General features: G+C 33.7%; 1 protein-coding gene and 1 long non-coding RNA gene across 3 annotated transcripts in view; one reads left to right on the top strand and one right to left on the bottom strand.

The window, feature by feature from the left end:
* The window catches only part of tok (tolkin), a 225,091-nt gene that overhangs the window by 136,046 nt on the left and 72,378 nt on the right, over positions 1-16,667 (top strand). Inside the window, exon 2 of the mRNA XM_069846399.1 lies at positions 14,695-14,825. Coding sequence (XP_069702500.1) covers positions 14,695-14,825 — 131 coding nt within the window. The remainder of the gene's footprint in view (positions 1-14,694; positions 14,826-16,667) is intronic.
* LOC138713878 (uncharacterized) lies at positions 4,453-5,552 on the bottom strand. 2 transcript variants are annotated; one of them, XR_011336003.1, is made up of 2 exons: positions 5,053-5,552; positions 4,453-4,698 (listed from the first exon to the last, which is right to left on the bottom strand). It is a non-coding gene; the product is annotated as an uncharacterized lncRNA (long non-coding RNA). The 2 variants fall into 2 exon arrangements; XR_011336002.1 differs by having other exon boundaries at positions 5,314-5,552.

The following is a 16,667-nucleotide window of genomic DNA, read 5'->3' as shown; positions in this document are numbered from 1 at the left end:
TGGGGAGGCCGAGACGTAGATGGGAGGATAATATTAAAATGGATTTGAGGGAGGTGGGATATGATGATAGAGACTGGATTAACCTTGCACAGGATAGGGACCGATGGCGGGCTTATGTGAGGGCGGCAATGAACCTTCGGGTTCCTTAAAAGCCATTTGTAAGTAAATACTCGTAGGCCTACCAACTAATACTAAAAATGTTGCAGGAGAAAAGATAAATTTTCTCCTGAGAATATAACTTTGAATTAGTTTCTCGTCGTGTAAGGTTTATTTTTAATTATTTATTCGCGAAAACAAACAGATAATTATTTCAAATAAAATAGAAAATTGAATTTGGCTGTCTCTTGAGGCAGTGTTACCTGTAACAACCATCCTACGACGTCTTTGCAAAGAACGAAGAAGAGTTTGCTTACAAGCTATAATTTACAAGCTGTCTGAATCAGACGGAAGTTCAAACATTCATACTGAGAAAGGGTTTTCGACATACAAAGATATTTTATCTAATCGACGATTTCGTTTGTCATATTCAAATGTTGAAACTATCCCTGGTTTTTATATCAAGAGCAAGATAGTTAAGTGCTGTAAACCGGTGTAAGATTTCCTGCTTGGGATCAAATTGAACTCTCCCCGTTTTGTGGATTGTTGAGAGTACTTTTCAAACCTTTTTCTAAATATATGTAAACTGATGTTAAGCAGTGATTAGAAATATGCCAACTTTTCAAGAGAAAATTCCGTTTATTTAAGATAATTTAATGTTCAAAATATTGAAAATATCAGGAAATTTGTGACAATTAAAATCAGTAACTGGATATCTACTTGTTACTGCACATAATAATTTTCTATTCCTGTTTCCTTCAGTCACAAAGGCAAACAGGAACAGATGCATTATGGAGCTACCCATCACACATTATACGCAAGAAAAGGTCAGCGGAAGTAATGGTTCGATTAGCGTTTTTATCATTCGATATTCGATAAGAATTAAATGCTACCAAATTAAAAAATTAAATAAAAAGTTTAAACAGTTTGTTACTACTGTTGTGATTTTAGTCAGTTTGTATTATATTTTTGGTCCAGGAAAAATATATTTTACCATTACTGCCATTATTTCCATTTTGAAGTAGGCTACAAGTCAACAATATAACACTGACTGTTAATTTAGAAGTTGGCAACATATTTTGTGTCGATTATAACAACAATACATATCGATAGTAGCATTCATAATAGGGAGATTGGCCCCTAGAATTAGAGTCTGGCTGGGCGGAAGAGAAGGCCTACTGGCCTTAGCTCTGCCAGATTAAATAAATAAATTATTATTATTATGCATCTGTGCCGGCAAATGTCGGATTGGAAATTTACATACCCTGATTCATCACCGCCTCAATCACCAATATCGTAAACATTAATCAAAATCTAAAATCAGTTACGTGAACACAAGCCACCTATAACACACAAAAGGAACAGGAATTCAACAGCAGTAACCACGGCCTACTGGTATACCCGAAGATCCTAATACGCGATATGACCAAAGATGTTAAAGCGTATATAAACAAACTTAACAAAAAAAAAATTGTACATCTTGATTGCACAACTTTCAACATTGTATCACTTCGGAATATGTATGGTAAGACTTTCCTGTGTTAAATTCTAACGTACCTTGTTTACATGTTTCGACCTATTTATGGGTCATCTTCAGAACTGGTCGTTGTTGGTCTTGGCGCCTCTTGTTGTTTCCTGTGAGGGTGCGTTCGTGTAGTATAATGTAGAGTCAAAGAGTGTGTGTGTTTTGAAATTGAGTTGTGTGTTGAGAATTTCGTTGGGGTGTGTTCTCGTGTGTCTGTATATTTCATATTGTTCTAGTGTGTTGAGTTTCTGGCTTTTTGGTTGGATGTGCAGTATTTCCATGTCTGTGTTGATGTCTCTGTAGGTGTGGTTGGCATTAAATTACATTACAAATTAAATTACAACATCGCGTACAGAACAAATAACACTCTACAAAAACATCTCAACACACAAACAACACAAACAAACAAATACAACCACACAGGCTTATACAAACTCAAATGTAACACTTGCAACAACTTCTACATAGGACAGACAAGCAGATCATTTCAAACACGTTACAGAGAACACATCACAGCCATAACAAAATTACAAAAAACCTCCACATATGCAGAACATATCACAAATGCCAACCACACCTACAGAGACATCAACACAGACATGGAAATACTGCACATCCAACCAAAAAGCCAGAAACTAAACACACTAGAACAATATGAAATATACAGACACACGAAAACACAACCCAATGGAATTCTCAACACACAACTCAATTTCAAAACACATACACTCTTTGACTCTACACTATACCACAGGAACGCACCCTCACAGGAAACAAGAGGCGCCAAGACCAACAACGACCAGTTCTGAAGATGACCCATAAATAGGTCGAAACATGTAAACAAGGTACGTTAGAATTTAACACAAGAAAGTCTTATCATACATATTCCGAAAAAAAAATTGTATTCCGTATCCTAACATCATGCTTTGACTTAGCAACCATGAAATTTAATAATGTTCTCTTGTTTTACAATTTTCAAAGCCTGCTAATTCCTAAACATGGCCCTCTGAGTAAGTCATTTCTTGGTTGTTTTTATACGAAGGTTACCCAGCGAATAGGGATGATAAAGAATGGACACTTAGCGTCGGTACCTTTGATGTAGCCGGGCTGATTTCAATGACCTTCACTCCAGCTAGAGCGTGAGATTCTGCTTTCTCCCTAGAGTTGGCGCTGACATCACACCATCTAGCAGTCCACACAGCAGAAATATAACACACAATTAATACATCTAGGTACATTATGTACTCAAATAAAATAAATTGGATCCATAAAATAATAAATCCGTCATTAACTGTAATGTCTAGACTCTAGAGTTCCTTTATAATGAGAGTTGAGACGTTGACCCCAACAACAATTAAACTATGTAATGATTTGATAGCGGTGAAAATGGAAAAACAAAACTCTTAATAGAAGTAAAACCATATGCCTATATTATATTATATACAAAATATGTTAAACGAATTTGATACATAATTTTATAATGTATTATACTATTTTATAATATAATTTATTATATCTGAAATATAAAAAATTATTATTACAAGTAGTTCGTCACTGAGAAATAAGGAAAAGCTGTTAACTTGAATTTATTTGAAGCAAAGCGTTACTGGATTATGCAATAAGGTAGGCGATGTTTGAATTCTGTGTATCAACTCTATTCTCAATTATTATCTTAGTTTATGCTCGATTACACTAACCTCTAGCGCTTGAAAGTGGAATTAAACTCTGGCGCACAGAGAAACAAAACCGTTGCTTACGAGATTATACAAGCTGGCGCATAGAGCTTGAAAAACGAGTCTGAAGTGGTTCCCTCGTAATGCCAATTCCGCCGCTCGGAGCGCTGTTCTGCCCTATATATTCATAGCAGAACACTTAAAAGACATTGACATTTGGGACATTTAAAGGACTCATCATTGCTTATTAAATGCTTCGTACAATATTTTATGGACAATAGACGTAATTTCCAAACTTCTACTCCTCAATTATATTACAATAAAAGGCTGTCATTCTTGATATTAAAACATATTACATATAAACTGAGGGACTGTCTGCTCTGTACTTCAGTTCATACACCAAACATTTCCGGAAATAAATTAACTTGACATCTTACATATACGCACTATAGCCTACCCTTTTCACCTAATATTATTAATATTGTTATTAAATAAGATATTGCAACTAATTAAGGTACTGCATTATCTTTAATTTCCTTGAATTCATAATTACGCATTTGCAAGAAGGCCTAACTTTTCCCTCTCTTTTTAAAAAAAATACGGACGTCACAATAACTGAGAAGTATAATTATTGCGCGATTTTTTCTTGCAGTGGTGAAAACATTTCTATAGGCCTACTGATTAATCTATTGAGCATAGTAATAGTAAACGCTGTAGTATTTTAGTGCGTGTACGCCTACTTAGCTCTTGTAAAACGAAATTTTCACTTTCAACGGAACACTCACTTATATTCAGTTCTTGTATCTTGCAAGTAAATTATCCATTTGTGATCATCTTTCCAATATAACCTCCCATTGAAACGACCACTTAAAATCATGAGCTACAATTTATTATTTTAAAAACATTTCCACGTACATACTGTTATAATTGTTATGAACCACAATACAAAAGACAACACTGTGAAATTGGATTAATTTACCAAGATCAACATCAATACCGGTAGTATAAAATCACATATAGGCCTAGGCTATATTATTTCATTACTGTATGGTATTAATTAGAAGAATTAATTTTGAAGAATTTACAAATATGCTGAAATAATTTATGACACCTCTTATAGAAATGTAAAAATATGTATGTACATTTTGAAACAATGGGTATAGCACCACTTGAAAATGTTGAGCATTTTAACAGTAACTTGTAAATTGTTCCATCACGTTGTCTATAGTGTTCATTTATTGTAGCACTTTTAGAACGAACGTGGTTCACATACATAAGAAGAAATGACGATGGAATGAGTCGAACACATACAGTTTTCTTTAATTTTTAGCAAATGATGAAGTTGAATATGTACTGTTACTTCATATCCTAACATAAGTAGAGTTGCCACCATAGATGTAACACCTGAAATGAATATAAAATAAATTAATGTATTGGTAATGATACAAGAATAAAAAGAAATTAGGCTAGACATAACCTCACAAAATTACAAACACATGCTAAAACAAAAAAAAAAAAAAAAAAAACAAAAAAAAAACTTTACGTACGGTATCCGTATATAATAAAACTAGATATTCCAGATATAATTTGTTTCACACGATAACCACCTCAGCCTATTTCGGCAGCAGCCATTATTAGTTACAGTTTGAGGTGCATTACCTAATCTCATACTAACCTTGTTAAGTTCTCTAACCTAATTCACTGATAATTACGTAACAATACACAGGTCTAAAATACAGACAAATACACATTAATTACCTAATAAGTACAGCATGAAGATAATTCATTACTTTTGTCGGTATTTTCTAAAAGAGAAAGGGAAAACAGTAACAACATTATCTTCAATGTTTACATCACGTCGTTCACATTTTCATTAGGCCTATATCAGTAATGCTTGGTAAGTGAAACAATGCATGAAATTATTTTACATTTCGGGTCACATCATTCGAGAGTCGGAAAATGCAATTCGCCACTTTTAACATAGCATTGCTTGTTATATGAGAGAACTTTGACATTTACCTTAACCTATAAAGATACGACCTGTTGGTACAGAGTTCTTCACATAGCAAAACACAGACAATTTTCGAATATAACTTAGCAGAACAAACTTCAAATAACACTGTAATATGCTTGGCATATTTATAATATTCGTACTCAATCAGTAATGCACAATTAATCGAACTATTTTCACGATGCACAATGCTTTGTAATGGTACTATTCATCATTTCATAGGGCAGAGAGGCGAACCTAGCGGCAGAAATTGTCATGACTCACAGAGACCTACTCTTGACCGTGCTATGCGCCAGCTTGTATAATCCCGTAAGCAACGAACAAAACACAGGAAAATTCGCTGAGTGTCCATTCTTTATAATCCCTATTCGCTGACAGCAGTAACCACGGCCTGCTGGTATACCCGAAGATCCTAATACGCGATATGACCAAAAATGTTAAAAGGTGTATAAGTAAACTTAAAAATAAATTTTATGCCGTATCCTAACATCAAGCTTTGACTTAGCAACCATGAAATTTAATGATGTTCTCTTGTTTTACAATTTTCAAAGCCTGCTAATTCCTAAACATGGCCCACTGAGTAAGTCATTTCTCGGTTGTTTTTATACGAAGGTTATCTAGAAAAACACGCAGTACGGTATACATACGTACGTAATGTAATAGGGAAGCGGCTGTGAACTTGACTGTGGATGTTGTCCCGGTCTGCATCGGATCATTAAAATGAACAGCAGCTGCGGCTACATTAATTTGAATGCAAACTGCGTAATTAAATTGCCAAGTGCGGGATTACGGCGTAATCGCGAGCTACCAGCGCGACATCTATCACACGGGGATTATCGTTGCCGACGCCATTACATTGTCGCTATTCATTTGTCTTAGAATTTGCTGCTTCACGTGTTAACTCCGGTCATTAGCCAGAATCCGTCACTTTCCGTCTTTATGGCTTTTGTTTATGTTCATTGTTTGTAAGGTAATCATCCGGGACACACAGACAGGCACTTTCACAGTTTTTAATGCGGCAATAACAGTAAGTTACGAGAGCCGTTGTAACAAAAACACCACAAAATGGAGATCTGTTGATACAGCCGTGAATAAATAATGTGTGTTGGCAGCTTTGTCGGTTATAAAAGTAACGGGAAATAAATTTGATTTTCATATTTCACCAGGACTATACACGGTCGAGTTACTATGGAAAAGACTCGCAATTTTTCCAGTAATGTTTTTGTTAGTTTTCGTTGCGGTTTGTGAATGCTATCAGAAATAAATAAAAATTCCTATTTTTAACGGGGCTGCATGTGCATATTTTGAACAGTTATGCATATTTCGACGCAATAGTATATTACGATACAAGGTTGGGAAAAGTTTGAAAAACGACAAGGACGAGATTTTGCAATGCACTTCACAATAGTAATATCCGTTACAAGAGCGGTATGTTGACGTTTTCATGGTTGAAGAAAAGATTGAAAAAGCGAAACGTAGTTGAGCTTTTTTAATTTCCGAGAACATGAAAACAAACATACCGCTCGTGTATCGTACATTATTTTGTGCGAAGATCGTTTATTACATACCTGAAAGACGAATTTCTAATTAGTTGCAATGAAATCTCCATGTTGGTTTCTGTTTAATGACTGCAACTTCGGAAAACCAAAATATCTTTCTTCAACATTGTTGCTATAAAATGTTTTCTGTGTTTACTATACTCCAGCAGGCCGTGATATACGTGTCTTTCCCCCCCCCCAGTCTATAAATGCGAACTTAAAACAAACGGTAAGGTTATGTAATGATTTATTTTTCATTTTAATATTTTAACAATATTATTTATATAACATATTGCAGTAATAACATCGGCATCTGGAATCTTGTTGATTTTTTCACGGCTTCCTTAATGTTACTTGTATCAGGAATGCAATAAGTTTCGTGGAGTAATAGACTTTACTTAATTTTTGTAAATATTTAAAAACAAAAATTAACATTGCAATTTAGGTGAAATTGCAGTGGTAAGTTTCCAATTTATAATTATTACCATGTTAAAGATCTCTAAAAATAATATGTTAAAAGCCTAAAGCAGTAAAATGAATGTCGCGGTTAAGCGGTAAGAAGAGGGAAATTGTTATGTGTGTTAGGTTGGGAATACTGAATGTGGTATTTCACACTTACCGCGTATTGGTTCTGTGCGGAAAACAAGCAAATACGCACGATCTCGCACAAACGTGTATTGTACAACATTTTTTGCACGATCATATTTTTAAAATTGCAAGTACAATTGGGTCCGTCTCAAGGAGCGAAGAACTATTCACTGTCTCACTTTACTCTTCAGTATTCTTCAAACCTCTAACCCTAGCTACTTAGCTTCTCGTTTTCAACATTTGTCCTCATATCACGAAATAGATACTCGCCCACAACATCATATCACAGTCTCCATTCCAAAACACAGAACATCCTTCTACTCTTCATCTTTCACCGTCTGTGCAGCTCATCTCTGGAACTCTCTACCACAACATGTCAGAGACTGTCGGACATTGTCTAGTTTCAAAAATAAATTAAAATCGCACTTTTTGAATTAGATTTCTTTCAGTTATAAGCCCTTTTCTCTGCCATAGTTTTGTAAAAATTTAGGCTATATATTTATTTTTCCTTCCTTTCCCCTTTTTGTTCTCTTTATCAGCCGATGAATTTATTATCATAGCCTTTTTATCGTGAATTTTATTTAATTTTCGTATTTCATTTTCTTTTTTATTATTATTTTATTACATTCCATTTTGATATATTCTTCCTTATGTTTTTTCATATTAACCCTTTGTACTAAATGAGTTGCTTTCACTATATTCCAATGTATTTTACTTTCATTTTTTTCTATTATGGTATTATTTTCATGTTGTTTAGTGTCGATTTCATTATACTATTATTTGTTTTTGTAATATGTTAGTATTCTGGTCTTTAACTTTTTTTTTAATTTTAACTGCTTGTATACTTTGTGACCTGGTAGAGTGTAAGAGAAGGCCCTATGGCCTTAACTCTGCCAGTATAAATAAAGAATTATTATTATTATTATTATTATTATTATTGTTATTATTATTATTATTATCATTTATTTATTTATTTTTGTAATATGTTAGTATTCTGTTCTTTAACTTTTTGTTAAATTTTAACTGCTTGTGTACTTTGTGACCTGGTAGAGTGTAAGAGAAGGCCCTATGGCCTTAACTCTGCCAGTATAAATAAAGAATTATTATTATTATTATTATTATTATTATTATTATTGTTATTATTGTTATTATTATTATTATTATTATTATTATTATTATTATTATTATTATTATTATTATTATTATTATTAGTATTATTATTAGTATTACAATATATCTTGCATTGAAAATTTAGAGCAATTTTATTCCAAAGCCTTCGCAAAACTGCACTTTAATGGTAAACTGTAATGGATCTATTTCAGTATAGTTTTATGTTATGAAGAACGGTTTCCCTAGCAACAACTTTCTGTGTGAGGAGTCTAACTTTCAAGGCCTAACAACAATAACTGTAAATACAACCAAGAAGCTATCGTGCAAAAAAGCATATTTCATGAATTTTTTATTTCTTATTTTTCGTTATTATTATTTTTTGTAGCGAAAACTATTTTCTAGTAAGAAGTAAGTGAAGCGACAAAAGAAATGAGTTCTTTCATATTGACCTATTCAGTCGGTTTTGTTCTTTCCATTATCTTGTCGTTCCGAGCAACGAAATACGTCCACCATTTACCAACGATGATCGAAGCTAAAACAGACAGTTGGAGATGTTTAGACTTCTCGGACAATACATTTCTCTCGGATGAAGAAATCTTTACTTTTAGCAGAACAAAGTTCTATATCGTGAAAGAGAAGTCTTCGCTTCTCCTGATTCTTCAGTTGTGGACGGTTCTGACGGCTTCTATTGTTTCTTAAGAATTTCTTCAACACAAAGAACTGAGAAGTCACAACACCAATTGACAGAACCAGAAGAATTGTATCAAATTAGGAGAATAGAACCGCTGACGCAGAGTGAGGGCTTCAACTTTCTTTGACGACTTCTCCGCGAAGACTGACTGTAATATTTATGCAAATTTATTCATAAGCATCTGCGGCACTGATCTGAGTTGAGAGCATTTTCAAAACTGTGCACTTCATGCAGTAAATACTACATATCTACATCACGTGAAGTCATCACCATTGTCGTCATGGCTACCGGCATGAGCGAGCGGGTCGCTTTCTTTTAGTCTTTGTTTCGATTCGCGTTTGGTTGGTTACCTAATGTTTCTGCGTACCATTCGGGAAAAATTGTAAAAAGAATTATAACATTGCCCCTTATGGGAGTTGCGTCGATCCCACCCTCCATGTTTAAAGAGCTTAAGGGGAGAGGATGGTACTTTTTGGTGAAAAATGAGTAACTTTTCAAAAAAAATTCTTTAAAATACTCTTTGATATGTGTGGAATGCATAGCATAATATTTTGTGGGTATTTGTGTCCTTATCAGATGTTGAGACGCCATTTTTAAACTTCTTGCGTTATGGATTTTTAAATCACTCACCCCTTTTTATTGTTGTTTCCGGTAAATAGAATTTTCAAAAAAAATTTTTTCTTTAAAATACTCTTTGATATCTGTGGAATGCATAGCATAATATTTTTTGGGTATTTGTGCCCTTATCAGATGTTGAGACGCCATTTTTAAACTTCTTGCGTTATGGATTTTTAAATCACTCACCCCTTTTTATTGTTGTTTCCGGTAAATAGAATTTTCAAAAAAAAATTTTTCTTTAAAATACTCTTTGATATCTGTGGAATGCATAGCATAATATTTTGTGGGTATTTGTGTCCTTATCAGATGTTGAGACGCCATTTTTAAACTTCTTGCGTTATGGATTTTTAAATCACTCACCCCTTTTTATTGTTGTTTCCGGTAAATAGAATTTTCAAAAAAAAATTTTTCTTTAAAATACTCTTTGATATGTGTGGAATGCATAGCATAATATTTTGTGGGTATTTGTGCCCTTATCAGATGTTGAGACGCCATTTTTAAACTTCTTGCGTTATGGATTTTTAAATCACTCACCCCTTTTTATTGTTGTTTCCGGTAAATAGAATTTTCAAAAAAAATTTTTTCTTTAAAATACTCTTTGATATCTGTGGAATGCATAGCATAATATTTTTTGGGTATTTGTGCCCTTATCAGATGTTGAGACGCCATTTTTAAACTTCTTGCGTTATGGATTTTTAAATCACTCGCCCCTTTTTATTGTTGTTTCCGGTAAATAGAATTTTCAAAAAAAAATTTTTTTCTTTAAAATACTCTTTGATATCTGTAGAATGCATAGCATAATATTTTTTGGGTATTTGTGCCCTTATCAGATGTTGAGACGCCATTTTTAAACTTCTTGCGTTATGGATTTTTAAATCACTCTCCCCTTTTTATTGTTGTTTCCGGTAAATAGAATTTTCAAAAAAAAATTTTTTTCTTTAAAATACTCTTTGATATCTGTGGAATGCATAGCATAATATTTTTTGGGTATTTGTGCCCTTATCAGATATTGAGACGCCATTTTTAAACTTCTTGCGTTATGGATTTTTAAATCACTCGCCCCTTTTTATTGTTGTTTCCGGTAAATAGAATTTTCAAAAAAAATTTTCTTCTTTAAAATACTCTTTGATATCTGTGGAATGCATAGCATAATATTTTTTGGGTATTTGTGCCCTTATCAGATGTTGAGACGCCATTTTTAAACTTCTTGCGTTATGGATTTTTAAATCACTCGCCCCTTTTTATTGTTGTTTCCGGTAAATAGAATTTTCAAAAAAATTTTTTCTTTAAAATACTCTTTGATATGTGTGGAATGCATAGCATAATATTTTTTGGGTATTTGTGCCCTTATCAGATGTTGAGACGCCATTTTTAAACTTCTTGCGTTATGGATTTTTAAATCACTCGCCCCTTTTTATTGTTGTTTCCGGTAAATTGAATTTTCAAAAAAAAAAAAAAAAATCTTTAAAATACTCTTTGATATGTGTGGAATGCATTGCATAACATTTCGTGGGTATTTGTGCCCTTATCGGATGTTGAGACGCCATTTTTAAACTTCCTGCGCTATGAATTTTTAAATCACTCGTCCCCTTTTATCGGTTTACGGTAACTTCATTTTTTTGCTACATTCCCAGACAAAAATGGATATAATTTCTGAACTATTAAAGATACATGCATGAAATTTAGAACACACATTCTTGAGACTATTAGAAAACTTTTCTCTGTAACAGAATTTTGTTAATTGATTTTATTGTAAAACTACGTCCGTTTGTTTGCAAGAAAGGAATTCAGAAAATTGTTATTAAATTTTAATTGTTTATTTTACAAACGTAAGGATTAATATTAAAATTCTGTTACAGACAATTTGTAGAACATGTTTTTCCAAGTACATTGCAAAAAACTGGGTGAATCTACATTTAAAAATGGTTTAGATATATCTGTTTTAGTAAAATCCTGCATTGGGTATATATTTTTATTCAAATCTGGGCTCCCAAATAACTTTTTTTCAAAATATTTATTTTTGGTTGAGTTGCTACAGCTATGAGCTCTTTTTAAATACAAAAAATTACTATTTTATACCAAATAGGAAAAAGTTTAAAAAAATACCATCCTCTCCCCTTAATTTGTTCTATGTACAACATTGATCAAATGGAATGCGCGACTATGCTTCTTATGTTGGCGGATCCATCCTCATTTGTTTTTATATTTCAAGAGGGTATGTTATCGCAATATTGCACCACCCGGCCATTCGGGATGTCTTCTCTTTATTTAGGCAATTCCAACAATAACGATTACTTATTCATTAATAAATGCATTTACATATAGCTACTGTCTTCCGATATTTCTTCTCTTTGCTAACAAATAGTTACCAATGCTTTACTCCCTCCCTCTCTCTCTCTCACTCTCTGTCTCTGTCTGTCTGTCTGTCCGTCTGTCTGTCTCTCTCTCTCTCTCAAATGAAATTATAGGATACTGTCTGTAAAATTTTGAAATATATGTTGTATTTTGCCTTTTTTTTTTTTTTCATAATGTATCAGTAATTTTAGAATTTAATTTTATGTTGACTGCCTCCGTGGTCTGTTGGTCAGCATGCTGGTTTCAAGATCAGGAGGTCCCGGGTTTGATTACCGGGCTCGGCTCTCGGTGAATTTTTCTTGAAGAAGAAGAATTCCCTGGGTGTCTAGAGTCTGGAAATTTGTATGAATGTGAGTGTGATTGTGAGTGTGCCGGGTTAATATTAATTAACCAATCATCACAAATATAAAATACATCAGGACTGTCGCTGGGCAGTAACCTGAACACACGTTTCAGCGTCACATTGTTGACAAGTAACTCCATCTGTTAGCACAACCATAAAGCATATAGATGCTTTAGAGTTACCAACAACGAAAAAAAAAAAAAATGTTATTTCTGCCACGGCCCTATGAAACCCAATGTTAAATAAAACAGAAATAAAAGAAATGACTGTAGAAGAAACAAATGAAAAATATTAAGTAAAGCAAATGAAGTCACATTTTATAATTTTATTTTATTAATTCGTCTGAATCTATTAATATAATAAAATAGTTTTTAGTTTATTTCGATATATTCATAGTTCCTTTAACATTTTTCCGTATAAAATTATCTTCCAAAACATACGGAGAAGATAAAATTTACAAATAATAATTGATTTCCTGTATTAAATCCGTATGTATTAAACTGTGTCACATATTGTACATTTCTCTTATATACATGGCACATATTTTCATGTTCTGTCGGTTGTCTCTTTTGACCCCAGTGTAGAGTTGTTAGCCCACATTATATGAGAAGTAAGTAGATAAAGATTACTGCCAGTTGCTTCGAGCAGCCCAGAATACCTAACGAGCCCTAAAGATTAGGTGGCCATTAGGTCGTACCATTTTGCCCTAGCGATGGAAATTTTAGTAGTCCCCAAAACGTTAGAAATGTTAAGTTTCAGGACACGGTGGAATATCCATTGAATATCCTCTTCTAGGCATATAGGCTACTATTTGTCGATGATGTGGCTCGTCTACGCTAGTGGTTATGTAGACAGTTTGTCTGAAGTGAAATATTGGAGTAACTTAAATTCATGTCATCATTTGTATAGCATGCAATAAAAAATTGTTAAACCTTATTTTGTCTTATCGTTGAAAGATACAGCGTAGATAGCTAAAACGTGAAACTTACGTAGTCCTCTTTCACTTTTTTTTGTTGGGTATCTTTCCATGAGTGTAATGCAGCGGTGGCGAAAATGTAATCGTGCGCCGAGCCACTGTGTAACCTGCAACGTGCATAGCACCTATGGAGGGAGGCGTACACCCGAAGGGGAAGTGAAGCAACTGTCTGACTTAGTAACGGATTTTCATTTTCCTTACGTCAAACACTTAAATATAATTTTATACAATACAAGGCTACAAACTAATGTTTAGTACGTGTAACGAAGAAAGAAATGAAAAATAAATGAACAATATCACAACCTAAAATTAACTGTCTTCAGAATGTCTCTGCGACAAAGTTTTAAAATCAGGAATTCTGTCACTTACTGCCAGTCGTAGTTGATCACGAACATAATTTTCTGTCAGTCGTGATCTAAATTTGGTTTTTACTATTTTAATTGTTGAAAATAATTTTTGACAAACGTAAGTTGTAGCGAACATGGCTTCAACAGAGCAAGCGAAAGAACGAAGCTTCGGATATTTATTTTTTGGCAAAGATTTGAAAATTCAACATTTGTCAAGTCCTTACATCTAGCTTTCATTTGACATCACATTGTAAATCAGTGAGTTCAAATTGAAGAGATAACAGTATTATTCGTACATCCGCTGAAAAAGGGTCAACGTACAGAGATGACGATGATGATAACAACAATAACACTTAACCTTTTAATGTTTCATCAGTAACATGTAGTATAATGCCGTTTTATGTTATACAACCGTTTTCCTCGTAATACTTGTGAACAAATCATACATTTAATATTCTCATCATATTGACAGCAAAAAAATGCGTCCTCCCATCCTACTTGGAACTTTCGTACATGGTTTCGAGAGAGACATATGCCACTCGCAGGTCAGAGACAAATACAAATGGAACGGAGTTTGACTCCAGTGAGTGAGAGGGTGGGGGTTGGCGGAGGTTAGAAGCAAGCGAAATGCACAGCTATCACTACGAGCCACAATGTCTCGCGAGTCACGTTCTCGCCACGGCTGGTATAATGTAAAATGAGAAAGTAAATATATGGTATAATTTATTTGAATTTATGATGTGAACAATAGTATGACATTCCATTAATTTATTGAGTCACCGAGAACGTTAGCACATCGCTGATTCGTGTCTCTTTCTTTCAGATGGATTCCTGGGGGACATAGCTCTGCCCAACACGGGCCTCGAACTGGAGTGGGAGCGCCAAAAGCAGAACAAGAGTTACATGGAAGAAGTGGAGAAATATAAGAAAGAGATCCTTTTGGAAGGACTGCAGGTGTGTAGCTTATCGTTGCTTGAGATCCATTCGCAATTTTAAACATAACGTAAGCGTTAAATATCAATCACCATGTAAACATAAACATAACCGCAAAGATACTTGGTAACCATGGAAACATAACAACGACGTCATTTCGTACTTTGGGGTCGTATTCATAGACGAGACTTTAGACCAAAGTTGACTTTGGAAAGTATAAAGTCAGCACTTTCCTATTCACAGTCTACACTTTGAGGTACTTTAACTTCAATCGTGACTTTACTTCAAAGTCGCCGAAAATCTAGACTTTGACTTTCGTTCGTGGACCTAAGGAAAATGACTGATATTTGGAAAATTGTTGAATTTGCCGAGAATATTGAAGACATCCAGGAGATTATGAAGCTGCTCAAGTTCCTTAGCGTATTATTATAGATTATAAATTCAAATCAAGGTACAGATTTGATAAACAGACAGTATTAAATATCCTCGTCATGTTTCAACTTTCATTGATGAATAATCAAAGAGGATTATCTGTTCCACCAATAAATAATACAACTTATTTCATCGCGATTTTAAGCTATAGGTAAGGATTAATAGCTTAATATTGATTCTTACTATTTAATTCTATAGAGGACAGGTTATACAGTTGGAAATGCAGTTAATTTAAAATCCATGCGGTCGTCATAATAATGTTTTCTGCATATTGATTTCAGATAATTTTTAAGTAGTTTCTGCATACATGCACGGAATAACTCTGCCAACTGTCAGATGGATAATATGTCTCTTTCATAGTCTGTCATTGGTGGCATCTTGTCTTCCATATCTTCACAACAAAATTATTTTAAAATGAAATAATTTCAGGGCTTAATGTGAAACTAAAGTAACTACAATAGATGTTATATTCACAACAAAATTCTTAACAGGCAATACTATTTCAGATAAACTATACCATCATGTTTTGTAGTTATGAACTGATTTTTTGTGGCCAGGTAGAAGAACAAATTATTATCGATTGGTGTAAAGACCTAAAATTGTCAATTTTTGTACTTAACGTTAGTTTCACAATAAGCCCTCGAATAATATTATTCTTATGTAAAGCTGCAAGAAATATTAACAATGCTTAACATGTACCGATGTTCAATTGTTTCATTGATTTGTGACTCAAAAGATGGCTTTGATTGTTGCAATGCCTACTCTATTTCAACTATCTATTAATTTAATTCGTTTAGAAGACAGTGATTTTGATTGCCAACATTAGAATAATATCGTCAAATCTCGACTTACCAAAGTCAAAGTCAAAGTCTCAGAAGTATTGTCTATGAATAGGACTTTTAAAAAAGTTAAACTTTACTACGAAACTCGACTTTGGGAAGTCCTCATCCAAAGTCTCGTTTATGAATACGGCCCTTTTGCGCTCTACGATTGTGTATTGTTTTCAAGTCACGTAAGCATGAACACGAAAGTTTGTAGTTTGCAACTTCCATGTTAACGTCTAACGGTAATGTTAATGTCAATGTTCATGTGAATCATTGTGAATGATCCCATTTGGTAACCTGGCCGCAAACTTCTGTGTTTATGTTATTTTAATTTTCAGTGATTGAGGCTTTAGTTATGCAGGACATTCAATTTAAAAGGGGATCTGCCATTGACAGCTACGGTATATGTTGGAAATGATGTCCCTCCGTCTCAATGCATTTGTCCACAACAAATTATTGTTGCTTGGCTACTAATTATGACATACTGTACATATGACGTAGAAATATACACAGTGGGCCAAAAAAAGTCACAAAATTAGAAATATTCCATTTTAGGAAATACATAACATTATTTTATAATGAATACACTGTTGGAAAGAAGTATGAG

This window comes from Periplaneta americana, chromosome 14 (assembly GCF_040183065.1).
Source record: "Periplaneta americana isolate PAMFEO1 chromosome 14, P.americana_PAMFEO1_priV1, whole genome shotgun sequence".
Classification (NCBI taxonomy): Eukaryota; Metazoa; Arthropoda; class Insecta; order Blattodea; family Blattidae; genus Periplaneta; species Periplaneta americana.
The sequence above is the reverse complement of the archived record's forward strand: the minus strand, read 5'-3'. Positions and strand labels throughout refer to the sequence as shown.